Below are 25,225 nucleotides of genomic sequence, written 5' to 3'. Positions count from 1 at the left end.
GTGACAACCTGGTCAAACTTCTTCTGCTTCTTCTCCAGGTTAGACACAATTTGCCTCTGATGGTCCAAGTCAACCATTAGGTCGTCCAGCTCCTGCTGCAATCGGTTTTTTGTTTTCTCCATCTTGTCCATGGCCATGGCCTTCTCCTCTAGACGCTGATTGCTCAGTTCCACATCTTTCTGGAGTTTTCTTTTCAGCTCTTCCAGGCCTTCCATGGCTCCCACATCCTCCTCCAGCTTCTTCTTGGTCTCCATCAGCTACAACAAGTAACATATTTCTGAATACTTAAAGATCTTGTTTGAAGAGATTTGCATCTCATACCTGAGCCTGGGCCGTCTGCAGCTGTTTCTCCAAATTGCGCCGTGCCTCCTCCTCTTCCTCCTGCTGCTCCAGCAAGGTGTTCTTCTCCTCCTCCAACTGACGCACTCTACTACCCAGGTTGAGCTTTTGGCGAGTCTCCTCCTGCAGTGACTCCTGTAGGACACAGCCAGACACACTTGCTCAATGATAATGCACCTAACATCATGTTGTACCTTGCAAATGTGTTTGTGCAAGATTGTGCACATGTTCACACCAGTGTTTCCCCTTAGTGCTTTCTCCGGGCTTTTCTTTTCTTTTTTTTTTAAAGCAGTGTAAAAAGGAGACCCACTTTTAAACCTCAGTTTAACCACATCTGGTTAAACTCAGACATGACGATTGAAATGTTGCGATCATATTTTAATATTCTTTATTGATTGTTACCTCCTTTCCTTTTGGATCCCAGTTACATGAAAGTGCTCATTTCTGATGAAAAATTTGTTGAATTCTAACTTCAAGCTTTCACAAAGTGGCAGTTTAATTCCTTTGTACATTAAATTATAATTCAACACAAATAGGAGTAGCAAATTGTATAAATTTAAATATTTGTTAATTTTGACACGATTTCTATTAGAATATGCCACAAGTAATTGTGAAATCATGTGATAGGAAAAAAAACAAATGCTGACTGTCCAATTTATTGAATTTTGATGCAGTTTTCAGATGTGTGAAATGAAACTTCTGGTTTTGTTTTGAGAAAAAAAGGTGCCATTAGACATTGTCGAATTTCATACTTGTGCATCCTGCAGCTGGCTTCCTAGGTTGTCAGCATCCTTGGCCAGTTTGATTCCCTTCTTCTCTGCGTCCTCCAGCAAGGCTGACACATTGTCAAGCTCCATCTAGGGGAGCCCATGAAATGAGAGTTCGCCAAAATTTATCTAGCGATAGTTTGATGTGAAAGTCTACCTGGAGTTTGTGGGAACGGTCGGCCATCTCTCCCTTGGATCGCTCCATCTCAGTGGTTCTAGCCGTGAACTCCTGCATCAAGGACTCCAGCTTCTTTCTTTTGTGTTCAGACTCTGTCTTGGTCTGCTGCAGGATCTTCACCTCACAGACCAACTCTTTGTTGTCGTTTTCCAGACACTGCTTGTTCTTCTCCAAATTGGATTTGAACTGCATAAAACATGTTTTTAAGTGATGTTCTGACATCAGATCACAATTGCTGTCTCTCATTTGTTGACTGCCAATCCCAACTTGACCACTCCTGTTATGGCCCCCTTCTAAGAAAACTCACTCTCTTTGCCTGATCCAGTTGCTCAGACAGTTCCTCCAGCGCAACGCCATGCCTCTGCCTCATTTCCTGTATTTGGGCCTCATGGTTTTTGCTCTCTTCATCAATTGCTTTTTTCAGCTCAGCGACTTCTTGCTCTCGCTTGGTCCTTGAGTGAGAAGGAAGCAAAGAACAAAGATTGGTTTCTCTCTTCCTAATTTGTTTGAGCAGCATCAATTAATAAGCACCTGAGTTCCTGCTGAGCGGCGGTCGTGTCTAGCGTATCCTCCAGCTCAGTCTTCAGAGCCTCCAGCTCCTCACTGAGGTCCCTCTTGAGTTTTTCAGCTTTACTTCGACACATCTTCTCAGAATCCAGATCCTCCTGGAGCTCGGCCAGTTGGGCTTGCAGCTCTCGGATCTGCTTGAGAGCATTGTTCTTCTGAGCAGTCTCTTCATCACTCCTAATAGAAGATGTGCAGGAACAAGAAAGGATGTGTATTTTAATTGACAGAAAGAATTACATAATTGCTTTGAGATTTTGTTTTTTTAGTAAAACACGTCTCAGATTTTACCAATAGTACCTATTTTTAAATATTTTCTGTAAATACACTTAAATGTTATCAATAATGGTTAAGTTTTAAATGTTACTTTACTTGATAGAAAGAATTACATAATCGCTATGAGGTTTTTTTTATTTAAACACCTCAGATTTTACCAATGCCTATTTTTTTTAATATTTCCTGTAAATAAACTTCATTGTTATCAATAATGTATTAAGTTTTAAATATTAGATAGGCTATGTTGGGTATAGTGACGGGTCTCAACAATATCATATGTTGAGAAAGAAAATTGGAAGGGTTAGGGTCAATGTTTGGCTGATAAAGGGCAGAAGACACAATTGACCCGGTCAACATTGATCTTTGCCTGTCACGTCTCTTTGTGGAATCCAGGCAGTTGAGCACTCTGCATTGTGGTTGCCATGAAAATGCAGTATTCAAGACTGGAAAAAGGAACTGCTTGCAAGTACATGGCAAGCGCAAGTCACCAAATGGCAAGAAGTGCCAAATGTCTGATATGCTGTTTATTTTATTGGATGATGAAATTTGGACTTAAAAAAGTCATCCAAGGACTAATTGAAACAAAACCTAGACTATTTAACATGAAGCTTAAACCCAATTGTACCTAGCCAAAGAAGCCTGCAGCTCCTCTTCCTTCTTGGCCAATTGCATCTTCAATTCTTCAATTTGCGTCTGGAGCTCAGCAATCTGGTCCTGCAGATCTGTCGCCTCAGCGTCCAACTTGCGCTTGACCTTTTCAAGCTCCTGACGAGTTTTCTCTTCCTTCTTCAGACGCTCTAGAGGAACCCAAACCACAATGATCATATTCCATTAGCCAAAAACAAGTCGCCCGCGAGCGACGTCAACTTCGAGTTAACTGCTCCACATAAATTTAAAAAGTGTCCGGCCTCCAAGTTATTTCTTTTATCTGTGAAACCGTTCTAAACCAGTTGTGCTCGTGTTCAGCTGCGTACATGGCGGAAAATATGTCTGTCAACAAAAAGTTTGAATTTAGTATTTTCATGAGCGGTAGGCAAAGTTTTGTTTTATAAATTGAAATGATAGAACTGTGTGCATGATCTACAGGGCAAGCCTTTCAGCGAGAAACCGATGCAACGGGATAGCAAATACCAAAACCATAATGAAATCCATCCTTCAAGAAAATAACAACACAAAAACAATGATTTATTTGTTGTAATTTTTGTTTTGAAAGTATTTTGGTTTTTATTTTGTGTGATGAGAAATAAATGTTTCTTTCATTTATTCGTGCTACAACAGTTTTTACACCAAATATGTATTGTTGATACCATTGTTTGAAAAATTCTCTTGAAGTTTTTTTTGTGGTAAATAAGATATGAAAGTATGTTTCATAAATGAGTGGTAGCTCCATGCCCATTCTGTTTTGTAAAAGTAGCTCTCTGCAGAAAAAAGATTGGATAATTCTGCATTGCAGTATGTATAGCATATGTGTCAAAGTGGCGGCCCGGGGGCCAAATCTGTCCCGCAGCATCATTTTGTTTGGCCCGGGAAAGTAAATCATGAGTGCCGACTTTCTGTTTTAGGATCAAATTAAAATGAAGAGTACATATAGATGTATATTAAATTTCCTGATTTTCCCCCTTTTGAATCAATAATTGTATTTTTTTATCCATTTTTTCTGTGTTTTTAGTTCAAAAATCATTTTGTAAAATTTAAAAATATATTTAAAAAGCTCAAATAAACATTGTTTTAGATCTATAAAAAAATTGAATAATCAGGGCTTTTAATCCAGCTCTTTTAATCCATTTATTAAAAAAAATCTATATATTACAGTATCTAAAATGGTCCGGCCCACGTGAAATCAAGTTGACGTTAAAGCGGCCCCAGGAACCAACCCGAGTCTGACACCCCTGACGTAGAGTGTAATTTGATATACATATTTGAAATGATACAAACGCAACTTGGCTTCAATAAAAAGGCGAATGAATAAAATATGGCTTATAAAAATAATTCATTATTATTATTATTGCTAAGTGCCAAACAATACTAAAATTGAGAAAACTCCAAGTCATTTCTCTTACCCTCCAGATCCACCATCATCATCTCCTGCTTATTTTTTAGCTTTCCCAGGTTCTTTGCTTTTTCTTCCTCCTCTGTAAGCATAGTGGTGGCTTCATTGATTCGGTCTTCCAGAAGCTTCTTTTCCTGTGATGAACATACACATACAAAAAAATATTTTCAACTGGCCTTTGAGGCTGGTTTGCTGGTGTCAGGTTTGATGTCTTTAATAACAAAATGTCCCTAGTCATTATTTGGCCATTATAAATTCATGTTGAAATAGTTCTCTTCACCTTGTGGAACTTAGTGTTTTGGTCCTCAAGCAGCACAATATCTTCTTCTAATTTCTTGATCTTTGCCTCAGCGGTCACTTTATCGAGCTGAAGCTTCTGCCGTGCGGCTTCTTCTTCGTCAAGCTGCTCCTCCAAGTCCTTAGCACAAGACAAAGATCAGCAACAATTAGGCTGCACGCACTTAAAGGCAGATTTCCCCTACAACAAACAAACCTGAATATGTGACTGCATCTTCTTCTTTTCATTCTGCAGACTTTGATTTCTCTCCTCCTCTTCCTCCACCCTGGACTCCAGGTCGTGGAGGACCTCCTCAAGCTCTTGCTTCCTGGAGGCCAGACGAGCTCTCATTTCTTCAGCCTCAGCAAAAAGTTCTGTTTCTGCCTGAAGCTGCTCTGCAAGAATCGTCTTCTCCTCCAAAAGCTGCCCAAATGGAAATGTATGGAATTTACCACTATTTAGGAAAATTTTAACCACAACAATTTGGCTTTAGTTTAAAATAATGGACATGTCAACCTGTTGGTGTTTCCTCTCCATCTCCACGAGGTCATTCTCCACCATCAGCTGTCTCTCCTTCACCTTGATCAGCTCCTCGTCTTTGGCTTGCATCTCCTCCTCCTGTCTAGTAACCTGCAGGAGGGGCTTCACCTGACGGGAAAAAATAAGTTGATGTAAGATGAAGGAAGATTCACTACGAGAAGATGCAGGTGAGGGTTTTCTCACCTTGGTAAAGAGTCTCCACCACTGCCAGTGTCGCAGCTTCAGATAAGCAGCACAGTTCCTCTGAAGAACCTTCAGGGCACTTAGCTGTTGTTGTTTCTTTGCAAATGCTCTAAAGGAGAAAAATAGGAGGACAATCTTTAAAAAACCCAGAGAGCACTTAGAAAGTGCAGACCTCTATCTTTCATCCATGGCAATAAATTAGCATGTGACATTAACAATTTTTGCATTGATCTTTAATCATTTATGGGGCAAGTGACTACTTTTGATCTAAAAAGACAACCTCATAAAAGGCACTGATGTCCACAAATATGGACGCCAGGACTATGATAAAATTATTTCATGTATTTTTGATTCTTTATTAATCATTATTGCAATAAAACAATTTATATATCACTTATATATGTATAACTAAATACAATATCAACTAAATTAATACAATTAAAATCCTTATAAACAGATATACACTGCTTGTGGCCTCCAGTAACATTCTGAATTTTTCTTTTCCTTTTTCATAGTTTTTAACTCATTGACCTTGACACACACATCCCTTATGTTCAATTCAGTTAAACTGGTAGGACTGGCTTTTATTATTTGCTGCCAGCCTCTCCCAGGCAATATGGATTGGACATCTAACGCAGTCAAAGGAGCCAATGAGTTAATCTAAAACTGGATACAATATACACATCTGGCAAGATCCCTTTATTTAACTCACTTGCGTGCCAAGTATCCACGACACACAGACTGGAAGTAAATGATGATGTCAGTGATTTTCAGATCACGCTCCTCCTCCAAGTGAGCCAGGACGCCGGTTCTGAAGAAGATTTTACTTTGGCCAATGCGAAATAGATTGGGATCCAGCTCTAGTGCTCGAATCTAGGAAAAGAACAATAATTTTTTACCGGCAAATGGTCATCACAACAGTAATTACAATCAGCAAATTGGTTACCATTCTCTCACAAGCTTGTTTCCCATCCATGAAGCCCTTGGGGATAGCATTGGGAGTGAGGATTTCATATCTAGAAGCAGAAGGGAAAATTCAGCTAAAGTGTAATGCAACAATACAAAAAGACAACATTGAACGTCACCTTTGTCTGAACTCCTGGAAGACAATACGATTAGGGAAGCCCTGTCTGCAGATTCGTATCCCCTCTAAAACTCCGTTACATCTCAGCTGATCCAGAACCAGATGAGGCTCCAGTTTCCCTGCCTGGAAAAAGACAAATATTCAAAGTTTTGACCACAGGTCCCAACTCTTTGGAAGGCAGTGGTACCACTAAACACAACAACAACAAAAATCACAAGCAACATCATTTTCAATGATTGTATGTTTAAAGTGTATATTTACCCTTTTTTCGTGGTTGGGAATGATACAGCGGACAAAGTTGGGGTTGGTGTTCCTCAGCGTGGCCATGAGTTTGGTGAGCGACTCCTTGTAAAGTTGACCCACGGTCCTAAACATGCCCTTCTTTGTTTTATAGGTGGCACCAAACGCAGTCTCGTTCATGCCTGCCACCTGGTCCAGGCCCACTATACGATCCACTGACGGGCGGAGATGACAAAAAAACGTGTTAGAAGTATGAGACTTGGGAGGAAAGGAAGCAACTTTGACTGGTGTGGTGATGTAGTTACAAGGCTCAATGAAGATGGATGACAGGAACACTATGCATGACCGGAAGATAGCAGCTGATACACAAACTAGCATCCTAAGTATAGGTTGCTTCATTTCATTTCAATTGTTAAGTTTGGCAAGCCTGGAGTAGTTGAGTGAAGAGTTTGACATCAATAAAAGCATGCTTATAACTTAAGTTATTTGGTGTATAATGCAAAAATGCCATACAAAAAAAGGGCAAGTTAAAAGAGCAATCTGATGGCGTACTTGGTAAGTGCTGACAAGAGGTTGGTCACTTTTCTTCTACTTTAAATGCAAGTCTTAGATGTAAAGTATTAAGATTTATTTACTGTCGCTGATGCGTAATGTTGACCAGACCCTAAATAATGTGATTTTGGATTGAGGAAGAAGCGACGCTTGGAGCACAACAACTGCGCATCATCTCAATGAATTTAAATTATCTTGATTTTTATAAATTTGCATCTTTGGAACGTGAACAGAAGCAGGACAGAGGGGAAAAAGCCAGGCTCATGCAGAATTTTGAACAACTTCTAGGCCCGTACAACCAAAATGTAAGGTGTGGGGAATAATGTACGTATGCATACTTATTATGTGCACTATTTTCAGCCTTAATACAACAAAGATGACATCGATTTTCCATAAAATGAAAATCAGGAAACATTCACTCAAAATGCTGTGCTGATAACAAAAAAAAAACTCAATGGCATATCCAACAACTTGTAAATGGCATTGCCTCTACATGGCATGAGTGTTGCCTTTGGAAAAGTCTGACATGCAACACCAAGCATTGTGACGTGTACGTAAGTGTCAGCAGTCAGTTAATACTTAATGATTGAAACGTTCCTTTTCGGGGCGATAAGGAGTTTGTTTAAAGGTATACAAAACTATTTTTGTTAATGTGAGCTATTAAAGTACTGCCCCATGCCCCAGAAGCATTCATTTAAACATAAGCAAGCAAAAACTCAGGTCAAAATTACATAGCAAAGAAATTAGTATTTGGTCTCAATCACATGACAAAGAATATCAACCTGTTTAGTCCATCTTCAAAAACTATCTAGAGCAGGCACATTGTCATAAAGCCCACCAACCAAAGTGACACATCAACTCACTTGTGACCTAACTTTGGATGAATTATAGTCACAAGAATTTAATGAGTTTCAGACTGAAGCAATGCAATATGTGCCGGCTGTGTGAACTTTCCAAAGCTCAGCTCAGGGCCAATAAAAACACCACAAATGGCATCTGGTTTCAATTGGCCCCAACTGATAAAAGGCAAGAAATTTATGTCATTCAATGTTACCTCTGGAGTCCTTGATTTACCTTGCTTTTTAAAATACAACAGGAGAAGGACCACTTTATAAGCTAGTAAAAATCCAAACAACTGCGCTATGCCCCTGTTTAGGAATAGAACAACAGATCCATATGAGCAAACAAATGTATACAAATTAAACTAAAGGTACTACTGTATATTCTACTCTAGCTCAAGGCTTACTTATTGCTACTGCTGATGGCCAAGACAAGGAGCCATGCAGTCTTTAAGCAAATGGCAACAATGTCTGAAGCATGACACATAGATCCATCAGATCTGGGCTAAAATGTACTAACAGGCTGTCACATCAACCTGTTGTTGCTGTACTTGAACATGTTGTATTTATAATGCAACTATTATTTTGGCCCAGGTCTGCCATGACACTACTATTCACCTGCTGGCTCATCCAGACTAGTGACATTGTCATAGAATGAGGCCCTTTGAATGGTCTGAATCTCTATAACACAGACAGAGAGAAAGGGAAGGAGGGATGTTAAAGAGGTCGTTGAGATCAGCTCAGTGAGTGAGACTGCTTGTAGCTTGGGTGACTGAAGCCCTTAAGTAGTGAATTGTTCAGATATATTGTCACTTTTTAATTTGTGTTTTTTTTTTTAAATTGCGTTCATTTCTTTGGAATGACTCACCATCTTTCCACAGCTCCGCCACAAATTTGTCCGTGGACTGATGCAGGAGTGTAGCCACGTTGTCATTGAGGGGGTCCATGTTCTTCATCAACCACTCGTCTGCCTTGTAGTCCACCTGAGGAAATAGGCGCTAGTATTTTGTAACCTCTGTGATGGAGAATTTCTTCCATTTGGATTGGATTGGATAACTTTATTCATCCTGTATTCGGGAAATTTTATTGTGACAGTAGCAAGAAAAGACATACCGTAATTACTCGAATATAACGCGCACTCGAAAATAACACGCAGGTATAACTTTGGGCCAAAAAAATCTGGAAAAACGCAGTACTCGAATATAGTGCGCACCTAAAATTTCCCGCTGACGAAAATCAGAAATCTTACCTTTTTTTCTTCGTTTCACGATTGTTTTGTTCAAACAAATTTATTCATTAGAATCCTTCAAATGAAAAGTTCCTCTCTCTCTTTGTCTGTCCTCTCATACATCTCTTCGTTGAGAATCCTATCAACGTCCACGCTTCCTTCATCCACTTCCTCTTCCTCCCACAACACATCATCCGATTGGCTTTACGAGATGACGTAAAATCCGTGCGTCAAAGTGAGTTTGACAATGCTTTTTTCGATCGAAAATTTGTAATTTATTTTAGTTATTGATTATAACACTGAACTGAGAGAGGGTGAACTGAGACGGGTACGAGGCTAGAGGGGGGCAGTGGTGGTCTCGGCTTCACGAGATGACGTAAAATCCGTGCGTCGGCTCTACGAGATGACGTAAAATCTGTGCGTCAAAGTGAGTTTGACAATGCTTTTTTCGATCGAAAATTTGTAATTTATTTTATTCAATTCAATTTCAATTCAATTTATTTGGCAAGAAAAAGCACCAGGCTAAGGGCCATGTAACAAGACACAAAAAAAAAATAAATAAAAAAAAAATAAAATAAAAAAAAAAAAAAAATAGTTTTTGATTATAACACGCACCCCCAACTATTGGAATTAATTATTTTGCAAAAACCTGCGTGTTATATTCGAGTAATTACGGTAGCTATAAGTTAGACAGTACACTCAAAGTTGTGCATGGAACATAGTGAACTCTTCAGTTCACATCGGATCATTTGCACATAGCTACTATTGAAGATTTGGCAATGTGGCGCTGCACTTCAGAATTCTTTCCACCAACCACACAAAATTGCAAATCTTTGTGGTTTTCAGTGATAGTTGTATGCGGTGCCTTTAATGTTAAGCAGATGTCTCCTTCAGCTGGTCCCTCTCGCTGTGTGATAGATGCTATTTGTTGCATAACTAACTACTTGTAGTAATTTCACTCCTATTTCTACCACAGGAGTAGCTTGCATCAGAGCAGAACCATCTTTCCAATTACATATAATCATGGAGGGATAGGAATACTTAGGCTATAACATTATGTATCACTAAAAGTAGACTGCCACTCACCAACTATTTAATAAACACGTTATGGATTTTTAAAATAAAAAATTAAATGTACCTTTCCAGCATAGTGTATGATGCAGAAGTCAGCTTTGTCTTTGAGTTGGCGTGGTTTCTGGAATTTGGTATGTGTTCCCTGTTCCTGGATAAGCTTGTCCACAAACGTCCTGTCTGTAGCCTTGGGGAACCAACACTCCTCATCCAACAGAGCTAACACCCCTGGGGGGTTTGCCTGGAGGAACAGGAACAGAACTTCAAACCCTCAGAATAAAGGCTGTTTGTGTCATAAAACTAAAAGTCATTTAGACGTGACTACTGACAGGCCTCTCAATGAGATCAATGCAGGGTTGCAGGTCGAGGCCGAAGTCAATGAAACTCCACTCAATTCCTTCCCTTTGGTACTCTTCTTGCTCAAGGATGAACATGGTGTGATTGAAGAGCTGCTGCAGCTTCTCATTGGTATAGTTGATGCACAGTTGCTCGAAAGAGTTCAGCTGTTAAGAAAAACGGGGAAACCATTACAATTGATTCATTAACAATGTTGTTGCTCCAAGTGAGCCAAACATCCAAAAGAGACAATAAACACAGTCAAACCTGGAAGATCTCAAAGCCAGCAATGTCCAGGATACCGATGAAGGAGGCACCCTGTCTTTTGGTCCTATCCAGAGCTTTGTTTATGCGATGCACCAGCCAACGGAAGAGACGCTCGTATGTTGCTTTAGCCAAAGCCTCCACAGCAAAGTCAGCCTGGAGCAAGGATCCAGAGTGGTTATATAGAATAACAGTAACTTATGCAAATAGTGACATTGTATAGAGCTATGAACAGCCTGATCAGTATACTTGTATTGCCCTTCATTAGGCTATAGTGAAACAGCACATGGTAGACAACAGTTTATGCTGACATTCTCAATTTGACTGAGCGGGAAAGAGGCAAGTATTGTATAAGGGACTTACTTCATTCGAATATCTAACTCAGGGAATAATCATATTTTCCATCAGTCACACCAGAGAATAAATTGGACCAGAATAGAAGTTGCATTTTTGGTGGGAATTTGATCAAGCACAGACTTTATACATTATAGTGATACCGATAAAACCGAGAACAACAGATAGTAACACACTCATTCGCTTCCATTGAATATTGGTAATCTAATTTCAATTCATAACAGAAGGAGGAACAGAGCCCCATGATTGGACATATATCATAGTCAATGTGCCTGAAAGTTGGGTGCCAATATGCAAAAATAGCTTAACAGTTAATGTAATTAATCAGCCCAGAAAAACTCTGAAAAGAAGTGCAACCTCGAGTTCAGCAAATACATTAAATATATTAGTGGTGATATTAAAATGCACAATAGCTGATCAAAATTTGAGGAAGTACAGAATGTTCCTAAAACATAATTTCTGCACTGAGCAAAAGCTACAGTATGTTTTAAGCTGTACGTTTAGTGATGCTTGGTCCACAGAATACCAACCTGCTCTTTGGTTTGAGCTTTCTGGACATAGTCTCTTCCCACTTTGATCCTTGGAGAGAGGATGGCCCTGGTGAACTCCATGACGCTCAAGCCCAACAGGTGAGAAAGCTTCTGAGCGGCTGAAAAATGGAAAACAGGTCAGCAAGAAAACAACAAACATTCCCTAAAACAGGCTGTATGCATTTTAACCAGTGCTCGCTCTTTAATAAATCAGAATATTCATTTTCTGTCACGAGGGTCGCGGTCCCTTATATTGTATGACAGTTTTTACCATTTGTATAGAACACATGTGTCAAAGTGGCGGCCCGGGGGCCAAATCTGGCCCGCCGCATCATTTTGTGTGGCCCGGGAAAGTAAATCATGATTGCCGACGTTCTGTTTTAGGATCAAATTAAAATGAAGAGTATAGATGTATATTAAATTTCCTGATTTTCCCCCTTTTAAATCAATAATTGTAATTTTTTAATCAATTTTTCTGTGTTTTTAGTTCAAAAATCATTTTGTAAAATCTAAAAATATATTTTAAAAAAAGCTAAAATAAACATTGTTTTAGATCTATAAAAAACTGAATATTGAGGGATTTTCATCCAGTTCTTTTAATGCATTTATAAAAAGTCCATCTAAGTTTATCTAAAATGGTCCGGCCCACATGAAATTCAGTTGACATTAACGCGGCCCGCCAACCAACCCGAGTCTGACACCCCTGATGTATAGAACATAAAAAGTAACTGTCCTGAGCTCATGAAAAGAGTGCAAGAAAGCTGTCTGAATCAGACAGTGAGCCTCTCCTTGAAGAAACATTGCCTAGTACTGGCTCCTGCTAGTCACATTTGGGAATATTTTGCCTAGCTGCATCTTTGGCACTCTTTGCTCATTCTCCTTCTGTGTGTGTGTGTATATCTCTCTACATTTTACAAGGACAGCTATGCACAGCCACATTTGGAGGAAATGGACCCCATTTCCTTTCAGGAGTAAATCTTCAGAATTATGTGCTTTAATAGCAGGTTGACAAGGTTTGAGGAGTAAAATACATAAATCCACATCCTGTGATTCTCTGCACACAGATAGATCACAGTGTGGGAGAGATTAGATGGAAAGAGAAAAAGAGGGGAAACTTATGTCTAAGGTTACAGGTGTCAAATTATGGATGGAAGACATAGTTGAAAGGTAAAAGCATGTGTTTGAATTTCCAGCCTGCTTTAGTATTTTTACACAGAATAGTATATGCCAACCTCTATACAGGGGAAAATAAAATCAAAGCAGGGTTGTTTTTGTTAACTATGACAAAATTACTTTCTTTGACGAACATTTTCATTATGACTGTGACAAGCCAAAAACGTGTGACGATGAAAATACTGCAGTTTTTGTCATATGTTCACATATGTGACATCTTCTCATTTTAAATGTAATTAGTCAGCCTGCATCTGCTAACTTCAGCATGGTATCTTATGGGAAGAACCTTTATCCATATTTTGATCACACAGCACATGCTTAAGCCTGTTTTTGAACGGTTTAAAACATATCTACTTGTCTGTCAGTCTTCATTTTCAATTTTTGGAAAGCTTTTTCTTTTTTTGGGGGGGACAACAACTTTTACATTTTTACTTATGAAAAGGTTGTGCATTCATCAACAAAAAGTAACACATTTTGAAATCAAGGTTTAAAACACTAATAAGTTTTTTAGTTTTGCCAAAACAATAAGAGGAAAAAGCAAAGAGCTGCAAAAAAAAAAACAAGACTACGGCAAAGCATATTAGAGGATTTTTTTTTTACCTGTATTATCTGGCATGGAGGCCTGGTCAGTGTTCCTTTCCTTTTTAAAGATAATGTTTCCAAACTGTAGTACGGAGGACGCCACTTTCAACATGGCTAAGAAAACAATGAAAAAAAAACATTTAACATGATGTCCCATGTTCTCCTCACATCAATCAATATGTGACATAGTCAAAAGAACCACCATCTCAGATATTAGCAAGACAATTGAAAAAAAATCATCCATTTTGTATGGCCTGTCTTCAATAGATGACATAGTGAATCTGTCACATCATTAAATTACTCTTTTGTCTGAGTCTCGTTTATGGTTACCAACACTTATTCCGATGGACACATACCCAGTATCTCCTCATGGGAGAAGCTCATAATATGCATTGCCTCCATGGTCTCATGGAAGTTGTCCTTATCTTGCTGTCCCGGGATTGGAATGTTGCCATTGGAAAGGAAACGGTAGTTGTTAAATCCCTCCAAAAGCAGGTCAGCTGTGGACAAAAGAATGTAGGAATCAGCCTCCAGAAAACACTGATCCATTGGGGATGCCAAAAACTGGCATGAGTTAGGTGTGGGCTCATCGAACTCATCAAAGGAGTGTAGCGCTTTTATCCACAAAATGTGTACTTTGAGGTAGAACTAATACAATGGAGTACCTTTATTGTATACTAACATTTGAGGTGTTCACCAGCTCCGGCCAACAGCTGGTAAAAAATGTGGAAGGTACGTTCATCTTTGGCTTGACGGATGGCTCTAGATTTCTCCAATAAATCTGAAGGTCAAATGGTCAAAAAGAGAAAAATCTAAACATTCTGCATCTGATTTCCATCCTACAAGTATGATGATGAAAAAAGGAAATGTACATGTTTCAATGTTGGCTCCAACAATATAACCAGTGACATCAAAGTTGACGCGGATAAATTTTCCCTGGAACAGAAAATAGGGTTAGGGTTCAAACTATGCATGTCAATTTCTCACATGTTGGTATTAATTTATTTCAAGTACATTGTACTTTGTTATGAAACAACTAGGTGATGACATGTGGTCACTTAGAATGGACTTGAAGAGATAAGAATAATCTCGCACTTACAAAACGTGACGAATTGTCGTTTTTCACCGTCTTTGCGTTCCCAAATGACTCAAGGATGGGGTTGGCTTGTAAAAGCTGACGTTCCAGTTCACCCTGTAGGGAAAAAAAACAAGGTGTTACAGCGATGCTTTGCCATCACTTCATTTCAAAGAACAACAAGCGCAATGATGACAAAATAATTGTGCGTCAGTGATTTTTCCAGTTAAATAAAGTTCCATGCAGCCAAGCAGAAAACGTCTGGATGTCATGTGAATCAGAATCATACAAGCAGGACAGACACATTGACAATGTGTAAGTAGACAAAGCAGGACTGGATAGATTATGACAGTAGCACGGGAAGAAGAAAAAAAGAATAGAATTCATCAAATGAACAACTAAGGTTGATTGAACATTGCATACTGTTTAACATCCATTCAAATTGCCTATTTTTGCACAAAAATGCAAAAACATTAACGGGAAGTAACAGACATTTAAAATAAGATAAAACGTAAATATTTATTATTTTAAGTACTTTTACCTAATTTAACTGAGTATTGAACTACCTGAATGTCATAATTGACCATAACCTCAGATTTCACATGGTATTGTTCAAAGTAACGTTCTAATTTCTTACCAATTGTTTCCTTCTTAGGGAGAATTTCTTCACTAAACCCATGGACATTAGAAATGCAATACTATTCTAAATATTGTAAAAATAAAAATTATTTAAGATCAAAATAAAATGGTTGCGTGAAAATAATTTAACCGTAAGTGCTATATTTTGGGGGCAAATGTACACAATATCAATAATACAAAAGTGTATTAATAGTTGTGTTGAGCTATTTAAACAGTCTTGCAATCTTCAGTGTGGCTATACTCTGAAACGTATTTTTTTTAAAAATTAAATTTCTTCTCTTTTTGTTGAAATTGGGCATTAAATTATTAAGGGGGCATGTTGAAAAAGATCATTAACAAATGGGTATCTCGGAAAATGTAATTTCTGGCTCTCTTAAGAGACAAAAGAGATTTTTTTCCATGAACCGGCAGTCGAAATGGACACTTTGGAGAAGCTAAATAAATAAATATACTGACACTGCAGCTGTTTAAACATGTGGCACATCTGTACTCTGTCCAACTCCAGCCACATTGTGTGCTAAATCCTAACCAGAGAATTAAGAATGCTGAGGGAAAGACATTTTTTTTCTCCTGCTATTTTTTTCTGGGGAATACATTTGCCAAATTTTAAGAATAGCTGAGAATCTTAAAAGGGGCCATTTTCCACAAAGAGTAATATGATCAGTGTTGAGGCATGTGATGTCAGACTTGGAACAGACTTCATGCTTTAAATTGAGTCTTTGAGCAGCTGGACAATGACTAAAAGCTGGTAAAAGTCCAGTTATGTGTTTTTATTTAACTCAGTGATCATGTGGTGCAGATTGGGATTTTAAATTAAAAAACCTGTACTTAAAAGAGTATCAAACCGCCCCCCCTTTGGGTCACAAAAAAAACAGACGCGCACGAAAAAAAAAAATCAAGCCGATTATAAAGCCAGAGGGGGTCCACTTTAGCTGACCCACATTTTGGATGCATGGATACAAGTGATGCATCTGATAATTGACACAGCCACCAATAAGTGACTCCAATTGTTGTGCAGATGCTACCGAATTGGGCACCCATTCTTTCTGAGGTTCTCAAATTATTCAATCTTTTTCTGCATTACCTCACTGTTTTTCAGGTTGAGAAGAGTAAAAGATCAGTTAAAGCTAAAGCTTTTCAGGTGAAGATGTGTACTCAGTAGTAAAACATCTGCTTTTCATGTCAAGAAAAGTAGAAGGAAACTTCAATCTGGTAATGACAAAGTTGATACGGAGAGTCCGTAAATTATATCTTGAAAACAATGGAGAGTAAGCAGATCAATTTGCCCAAGTGATCTAACTTTGGAGGGTCCAAATACAGAAAATCAGTCAGAGTAGTTTCGTGCTGTGCTGAAAATAAATGAGAACCACCGCAAATGAATGGATGTGGATGAAAAGCATCTATAGACCAGCAGAAGACCATATATGAAAGTGTTAAGTCTTTCTAAACAAAGTGTGTTGGAAGCAGAGTTGGTAGCGCCACCCTTTTTTTGTGAGTAAGGTCAGTCAGATATGAAGCTTCAATCTACTCACGTAAAAGAGGACTCCATTCTGTGGAACATGAGGGGATTTAGGTGTTATTATCGTCAAAGTCAAAATAGAGTAAATGTAAAAATGTAAAAGACTTCTGAAGTATTGTTAGTGCTTCGAAGGATCATCTTAAAATTTTTGAGAATAATAGTTGAAAAAAAAAATGTAATACCTAAAAATAAACAAAAAGTAAAGAACATCAATAAATGATGCCACATTCACATAGACAACATACTATATGTATGTGAGACACAATGGATTTTTAAGAGTATGACTTCTCATTAAAAGTAGTACTTACAACTGCATTTTGCGTCTGACAGTAAAAAAGATTTAGACAAGTAAAAGACGTAAACAAAACAAGAAATTCCATGTTTAAAATTTATCCAGCTGGAATAAATTGTTGTTTTCATTTCGAAACAGATTGTTTTCCACCAGCTAATGGCTGATTGCTATTTAAAAATATTTGCCTAATATAATGCAATATTGTTTGATTGTTGCATGCAAATAAATGAAAAGGTGCATAATCAAAAATAGAGACTTGCCTGCAGTTTCACTGGTTTAGGAGATTCTGGCTGTTTGTTACAAATAAACAAATTGTCAAGTGTTAGTATCACTCATTTTCGATAGGAATATCCGAACCCAATAGCAATCCCAGTATATCTTTCACTTATTAATGTGGACATTCATTGAAACTATTTGATTTTCTTACTCAGGTTATACTCACAGGAATGTTGTGGTCTTTCCTTCCTTTGTGGGAGGAGGCAACATGTGCCAGGTACTGGATGACCTTCTTTGTGTTCTCCGTCTTGCCAGCTCCCGACTCTCCACTGTGTGTGAGACAAAACAAATTAGATAAAGCTCAGATCAACTTTGCAAAACTCCTATGCTGGAACGACCTACCCAACTCTCCAATCCCAATGCTACTTTAAAAAGCAACAACGAAGCAACACTACTCTCAACAATAGCATAAACAATGTGTTCCTTAGGAGCAGAATGTGTTCCTCCATGAATTGGTCGATCTTAGGAAGTTGTGGTTAAATAGATGCCAAACTTGCTTTCTTTTGCTGTTCCCAACTTTGTGTGCCACACTTTTTCGCAAGGCACACCACCATCTGAAAATCTTCCCATTTAAAACTATGTCATAATAACATAAAAATATACAGTAATCCCTCGAATATTGCGGGTTCAACTATCGTGGCTTCACTACATCGAGTTTTTTTACCGGGGGATTTTTTTTTGGGTTAATTCAATTTTTTTTGGAAGTTCATAAAAATGTGAAAATCCACGCTGAAATTCGCAAGCAGAAGCCACTCCCCTGTCCTCCGCTTGCTACTAGAACTCAGCACTGAAGTAAAAAAAAAAAATATATATATATATATATATATATATATATATATATATATATATATATATATATATATATATATATATATATATATATATATATATATATATATACATACACACTTTTTTTAAGTTCATAAAAATGCTCCTCCTGTGGTGTTGCAAACAAACAAACAAACAAAAGGGAAGGAAATTGTTCTAAATCCTCTAAGCCCACAAAAATGTTCAAATGGAGGAAAAGCATGTCTGGGGTTTTAACACAACTACAATTTAGCATATGCCAAGAATGGGAAAATAGTTGGACTATTAATGGTGAGAGAATGGGTGTCAGTGTAAATATATAGTATTATTGCAAACAAACATTTTCATTAATATTTGCAAGATGAAATGCTTTTTTTAACACTGCGTTTTAAGATCTGTTGAATTTCTGTCTGACACAAAATGTTGGATTATAAATGTTGGCTAGAAAAAGCCGAGTTAGTTAAAAGAACAACTAGTGTGGTATTTGTGGCCGATGTAAAAATAGAAGGACAAAATAGGACGCTCGCCTCTACTTGAAGAGCAGGGCTGTGGCATGACTTAACTTTGGAATTTTCTCAAACTACATTTCTGTCATCTGTACCTTTTTGATAGTAGAAAAGCAAGACGGCTGTGACAAAAATGTCAAAAATGATTTGGTCAGTGTCATAAGCACTTGAAAGCAAAGGTTGTGGCATTGTGATGCTGCCTGATTCCACTAAATATATGCCTGCTACTTTCAAATGTATGTGTTCATGTGTAATAGTTGCAGTTTTTTTCACGATATTAATTGGTAGTAGAAGACTCACGTGCAAAGAATAGACTGGTCCTCTCGATCTGTGGGTAAGAAAATGTAAGAAACAAGAATAAGTTAACCTCAGTTGTCTGTCTTTCATACTTTTTAACATGGTTATAGAATTACAGGAGCCTAAGTAAACTCTAACCAGCAGTTTTTAGAACGGACAAACGTGAGAAGTTTTGCACTTCATTATAAATTATACAATACATTTTATAAAAGGATAACTTCACGTGTTTGTTAAAATGTCCTTACCAATTGGCACTATGAATCCAAACAACTGCAAAAGTGAGATAATACTTCTAGAAAGTCACATTCAGAATAGTCACATGAATCAGGCAGTTTTTTTTTCTCAGAGAGATAAAGTACATCTTAAAATCATGTACTGTATTTTATTCAAACTATTTTTTCAAATAGTGACTAAAAATCTATGCTTCTTTAATAATAATAAAAAGCTTATTCCCATTTATATGCTTTACCCCTAAGAAAAATGTGGTTATGCCCTACAGGCCTGTTAACGAGAGATTTTTTCCTTCTAATCTCGTTAAACTTCACAGAACAGAGTGAAGTCAAATATGTCCTATGGCTAACTGAGTAGCACAAAGATTAGATGAGGGGGGTGGGAATCACTTGACTCGCTGCATTTAGTAGAAAAATCTTGCTTGACCTCCATAAACATAAAGAAGTGTCTTATCCACATTTTCTAAAGCGCAGTGAGTGACTCAACTGTAGTTTTGAGTCGGACATAATTACTAAAGCATAGATGGCTGGCAGAAAGAGAGACTCGTTTGAAGTGGGATTTATTTGAAAACAGACTGTCCTATGTGTATGTCACAAATTGGAGAGATGTAGAAGCATTGACAGCTTGACAATTTGACAGAGGCAAAGTGCAGACTAAGTGGAAAGACATCTGTATTAGGACATAGCTGAAAGAATAATCAGGGACAATCTGGATTTCCTGGGATTTGACTGGGAACTTCCTACAGTTAAATTCTGTGACGAGGGGTGCGACCACACACTCACCTATACTATTTGGACTTTCCTCAATTTAGTAAGCGATTCCAAGGAAATAGATAAATTGTAAAAGATATATACAGTCATACCTCTACTTACGAATGCCTGTAGGTATGAAATTTTCAAGTTACAAAAGCTTTTATATGCCAATGAGTGCCTTGAGATACGAAACAAGATCCAAGTTACAAAATCCCCCAAAAAGGAAATGCAGTTTTTTATCAGTTTTTTTGTATTTTGAAATTGTCGTGGATGCTGGAGAAATTCCACGAACTTTGTCTTCGTAGAAAAAACATCCAGAAAAAGTGTTCACGAGTCGTGCGATCGCCCACTTTGACGACGTTTGTTTGTTGCATTATAGATAATACAGGTAAGAACCAGCAGTGAATAATAAAAAGGGTGACAAATTAAATTTGTGTTCATGTATTTGTGTGCTTTCTCTCTGTTGCCTACCGCTAGCTTCCTCTTGTTCTCCTGCGTTTCAACATGGATAGATTTTGTATGCTTGATATTCATTTTAAGACATTAAATCATTTCCTTATAAATTTCTCTCATTTTAATGTTTCTCACATCTTCCATACAAAGTTGGGACATTGCCCAATTTTAAAGGGTTTAGTTGGTAGGTGTGTGAGGAACGTGGAACGAATGAGAGAATTTACATATAAAGTACTGCTCTACTTACGAAATGTTCAACTTACGAAAAAAAATCTGGAATCAATTAATTTCGTTAGTAGGGGTACGACTGTTATGTACTATACTTTAAGAAGTCCAAACACTGGTCCAATGAGAGCAGGGGGAAAAAAGATTTTTAAACTTCAGCAATATCATACAGGATTTAGGCATTTAGTTTATATTCTATAGAGTTGAGTGTTTATTTAGTTTGTTAATTACATTCCTTCACACCATAATAAAATGGGAAAATAAAGCTACTCAAAAAGGCTAAATGCTGTGATCTCATATCGTAATACTTCTTCCACCAATCAAGAAACACTTACTGGAAAGAAGAAGGTACTGGTTGAGTTAACTGTCACAAATGTCAACAGTGTTTCAAAAATTAGAGTGGTAAATAGATTAAAATTATCGACTGGAGGGGGAAAATGACAAAGAGCACTGGTGTCAGTACACTTGCGCTGGTGTGTGTCAGCCACAGTTTTACACATGGAAACATACGGAATATAGATCTTCAGTATTTGTTTTCAAATGTGGAACTTTTTTAGGTAATGCCTACGGAATTTCTGGTAGTCTAACATATACTTATCAAGAAATAATCCAAGACTTAAATTTTTGACCAAGGTATTGATGCAAACTAAAAAAAAAGATCTCTGCTTAATATATTTATAACCAATCACATCTGACAAGCAGTGAGGTAGCCAAGAACTGATGGGAGAAAAGTAAATGGAAAATAAAGCGAGGTGGACATGAAGACATACTTGGATATAATTTCTCCTCACCACTCACAGCTGACAAAACCAAATAAAGAAACAAAATATCAACCTATAATTAATTACCCCATTATCAGGGAACATCTAATTTTGATTATTGTTATCCCTTTAGGCCTACATTTAAAATAACAGATGCATACAAACTGAATGGTGTTCATAATATTATACAATTGACACCTTAAATGAAGGGGGGTAACTAGTTAGCACATGGTCTTGCGGCTCTTGTCGTTGTAGGTTCAAATTTGCGCTCTGGCCTTCCTCCATTGGGCTAACATGTTGACAGACAGCAAACCTCAGGCTACGATTAAACACCAGAAAGAGTCAAGGAAGGGCTTTCTAACAGAAAGACCCCTGTTTTCACTACTGCAATCTGGTACCCTTCAGAGATTGCTTGTCTCCGTAAGGAACCCAACGACTGTTGACAGGACAACATTCAACATGCTTTTATTATTCAAAAAGTTCCCTTCGGGGTCTAAGAAGTCTCGGTCATTGGAGAAAATAAGGGCACTAACCAACAGCAGATGTGCATTAAGTTTTACAGCTTTGGTTACACACTCGTTCGTGTTAGATAACACCTCATTAAACACCCCGTCAAAGTATTGGGGCATTGCGTGCCAGGCTTCTGTTGGCAAATAACACAATTCCATCATTTGAAAAACATTTTCAAATGTTAATAAGAACTGTTGATATGGAAAATAATGGTGAAGTCTAAACAATCAAACCAATTAAATGAGAGAAATTCAAGTTCCAGGATTTTTTTTAACTTTACAACTCAACTTTAAAATTCCAACAAGCCCATAATTTAAGAGTTGCAGCGTGGCTTTTTAAATTACTGACTATATTTGACAGATACCAATTGTGTTTTACTATCAAAATGGATAATCGCTAATATTAATCAGGTTGTTGAGATCCTCAGGGCCATCACACACAGCAGCTGGCATCAACTAATCTCCAACCTACAAACCTCTTTTTTTCCCCCAAACACTGAAAACAACCGAGAATGGGCTCGAATAGTGGTGTATAGGGGGGTTTCTGTCCTTAGTCCCAAAATGGAACATGACACTTGACCAGGTTGCATCTTAATAACAAGGGAATAAAATGTTTTTTTCTTAAATCCGGTTTAAGAGGCGGGTCTAGAAGAAACATTCATGACATTAGCATCATATGAAAACAAATATTAATCCTGGATTCCACAGACACAATTAAGATGCAGATAAAACTGGGCATTCATAATAGATAATACATTTTTACAGGAACTTTTTCATAAATTTTACATGAAATATTCTGAGCTAATGTTTCCACAACATTTTTTGGCCTGACTTCAGTGCGGGCATTCTGGGTTCGATTCTCACTTGGTAGCACTGGGATTGTGAGCCTAAGTGGTTTTCTGTGCGCCTGAAATTGGCTGGTAATCAACTTGTGGTGTAAAATACTAGCCTGAAAACCAAAGAAAAAAAACAGTTTGTTTTGCCTCGAATGGCTGTCAAGTCTGAAAGCACTGACAAGCTGTTAAGATTGTCACCATCGTCATTCGTAAGCCATCCCCGTTGCACAAAGGGGCTATTGTTGGGCACAATGGGGTCACCCTCTGAGTTCTGGTTGATCTGAGCTCAGTTGGTCACTGTTCACTCAAAGAGTTGGCAGGTGTGCAAACTACAAAGATGTTTGAAGATGCAATATAGCATAAAGGACTTTAGTAACACGTTTAGGGCTGACAGGACATAATCAATAAAGCTATATTAAGGTGTTCTGTGTGACCTTGGTAGATAAGGCGTTTATCAGAGAAGACATACTTGGATATAATTTATACAAATATATACAGATAGAGTTGGGTCTAGTTGCATAGTTTTTTGAACTACTACCAAACTAATGCCTTGATCAACATGATGTGTAACCTGTTTGTACATTTGCTAAGCAGTTATGGTAACTAGAGTTACTTTTGTTTTGCACCTTTCCACCTTCTAGGCACTCAAATCATTTTGACACTATATCCTCATGTATCCACTGATGGATTACCAATGAGCTAAGGAAAATGATGCCTTTTTTTAAAAAATGTGAACGGTATGGTGTATTTTATTTATAACCTTCTCATGCAAGGACTGGGATCATTTTAAGTTATGATAAGTGTGGGGGATATCAAACACTAAATCGAATGCAGATGGTGAAAAACAATTCCTAGTTCATACTAGTATTGGCTATTTGAAAATAAAGTAGCTTGTTACGGAAATGAAAAGTAGTTCACTTACCTTGTAGCATACATCTGTAAGCAGACTCTGAGATGGCATATATGTGAGGGGGCATCTCATGCCTTTTTTTGCCCCGGTACATTTCCACAATGTTCTCCGAGTAGATAGGAAGGTTTTTGTAAGGATTAATGACTACGCAGAACAGCCCAGAATATGTCTATTAAAAACACAAACACACACACAAAGGAAATAGTTAATCTAAATGCAGTCCTAAATTTAGGACTGTATTTAATGTTAATTTTTTTATTGGATTGGATAACTTAATATTTTTATTATATATATATATATATATATATATATATATATATATATATATATATATATATATATATATATATATATGTATATATATAATTAGAATTAACTTTAAATATAAGGTGGCTATGAACAAACTGCTTATGTATGGACTAATTTGACTAATACAAAAAATGAATTAATATATTTGCCTGTGTTAGAACTCAATGTACACAGACTGCAACCTGTATAAACACTTCTCTTTGCTTAAGGTGGTAAATTATCCCCAGATATCTAATAATTAGGGCAGATATGTCATGACAGTATAACAAGAAAGAAAAAAAGATCTGCATGAACTTATGCTGAGGTTACCTGAACATATACCTATATAGTTTTGGGAAGTTTGTTGTGATCTTGGCGAGGGGTAACCAGCACACCCCCACTATCACTAACCCAAAATAAATCGTCTGGTAGTAGGCGCACATACTATAGTAGATATATACAGTAACTTAATTGAGATATGAAATAATACATGGCTGTTCATATTTAATCATGCAAACATGCAAACCTTTTTAGCTGGCAGTGACTAAATTTCCAGTACGTACTGTATTATGAGACACATTAACCTCTTTGATGGACCCCCTACAGTGGGCACAGCGCCAGGCAGACAGATCACTGCCACAGACCCAGCATGGGCTACGGGCAGTCGGGAGACTGGAATGACTCAGCTGGCTGTCCTTAAAAGTGGACCCCAGGAGGTAATTGAGGGATTTGCGGGCCTCTGACGGGAAGAGGTTGCCTGCCTAGACGGCCAGCACTGACTAGAAACTTGCCAATAAAGCACCTTTTTATTTCTCAACAACTGAAAATATATTCTACTGAACAATTTATAATATTGTTTTAATTAGGGAACAATATACATCTTGGGATTCGCCTGATGAGGTAGGAGCTCACTCGCCTGACTTCGGTGTGGCTAAGCGTGGGCTTGATTCTCGCCGGTGGCGGTATGATTGTGAGTGCATATGGTCGTCTGTCTGTCTGTGTGCCCAATAGATGATTGGCGACCAGTCTATGGTGTCGTCTGCCTTTCGCCCAATGTCACCTGGGATACAACTGAATGTCTATGAAATGCTGAGCAACACAGCCTTAGTTTTCTCTCAAATTGCAAGGGAGAGATCATTAATCTTTGTCTCATCTTTATCAGTTTAATCTGAATCAGCTATTCTCAATTTTTTTCCCACAGACGATGTCACATTTCATCTTGGTACTGTAATTACAAAAAAAAAAAAATTCTAAGCAGTGCACCAACAATAGCCGCAAAATATGACAATATCCGCGCATTGATGTGGGTGGGGTGAAGAAGCCTCGCTTACTCTTGATAGAACAGAGAAAAATAATTTCGCTTGGTGTGCTTGATAGCCAAGCACTGTAACTTGGCCAAACAGGGAAACATGTTATCATCTT

General features: G+C 37.7%; 1 protein-coding gene across 8 annotated transcripts in view; it reads right to left on the bottom strand.

The window, feature by feature from the left end:
* LOC144077099 (myosin-10) overlaps nt 1-25,225 on the bottom strand; it is a 46,424-nt gene that overhangs the window by 16,875 nt on the left and 4,324 nt on the right. The window contains exons 3-35 of one of the 8 annotated variants that reach the window (XM_077604567.1): nt 23,528-23,684; nt 18,842-18,869; nt 17,395-17,497; nt 17,213-17,242; nt 16,969-16,983; nt 16,674-16,691; nt 14,527-14,619; nt 14,300-14,363; nt 14,110-14,208; nt 13,784-13,927; nt 13,446-13,541; nt 11,673-11,791; nt 10,792-10,944; nt 10,518-10,691; nt 10,256-10,429; nt 8,758-8,872; nt 8,508-8,570; nt 6,520-6,713; nt 6,260-6,381; nt 6,121-6,190; nt 5,887-6,047; nt 5,175-5,283; nt 4,968-5,099; nt 4,668-4,874; nt 4,455-4,592; nt 4,185-4,308; nt 2,750-2,921; nt 1,816-2,028; nt 1,592-1,736; nt 1,264-1,470; nt 1,092-1,196; nt 322-474; nt 9-257 (exon numbers count right to left, since the gene is read on the bottom strand). In XM_077604567.1, coding sequence (XP_077460693.1) covers nt 9-257; nt 322-474; nt 1,092-1,196; nt 1,264-1,470; nt 1,592-1,736; nt 1,816-2,028; nt 2,750-2,921; nt 4,185-4,308; nt 4,455-4,592; nt 4,668-4,874; nt 4,968-5,099; nt 5,175-5,283; nt 5,887-6,047; nt 6,121-6,190; nt 6,260-6,381; nt 6,520-6,713; nt 8,508-8,570; nt 8,758-8,872; nt 10,256-10,429; nt 10,518-10,691; nt 10,792-10,944; nt 11,673-11,791; nt 13,446-13,541; nt 13,784-13,927; nt 14,110-14,208; nt 14,300-14,363; nt 14,527-14,619; nt 16,674-16,691; nt 16,969-16,983; nt 17,213-17,242; nt 17,395-17,497; nt 18,842-18,869; nt 23,528-23,684 — 4,146 coding nt within the window. Of the gene's footprint in view, nt 1-8; nt 258-321; nt 475-1,091; nt 1,197-1,263; nt 1,471-1,591; nt 1,737-1,815; nt 2,029-2,749; nt 2,922-4,184; nt 4,309-4,454; nt 4,593-4,667; nt 4,875-4,967; nt 5,100-5,174; nt 5,284-5,886; nt 6,048-6,120; nt 6,191-6,259; nt 6,382-6,519; nt 6,714-8,507; nt 8,571-8,757; nt 8,873-10,255; nt 10,430-10,517; nt 10,692-10,791; nt 10,945-11,672; nt 11,792-13,445; nt 13,542-13,783; nt 13,928-14,092; nt 14,209-14,299; nt 14,364-14,526; nt 14,620-16,673; nt 16,692-16,968; nt 16,984-17,212; nt 17,243-17,394; nt 17,498-18,841; nt 18,870-23,527; nt 23,685-25,225 lie in introns of those variants that run through there. The other 7 variants (XM_077604571.1, XM_077604569.1, XM_077604568.1 and 4 more) reach the window with 7 other exon arrangements.

This window comes from Stigmatopora argus, chromosome 7 (genome assembly GCF_051989625.1).
Source record: "Stigmatopora argus isolate UIUO_Sarg chromosome 7, RoL_Sarg_1.0, whole genome shotgun sequence".
NCBI classification, from domain to species: Eukaryota; Metazoa; Chordata; class Actinopteri; order Syngnathiformes; family Syngnathidae; genus Stigmatopora; species Stigmatopora argus.
This window is presented reverse-complemented; position numbering and strand designations above follow the sequence as displayed.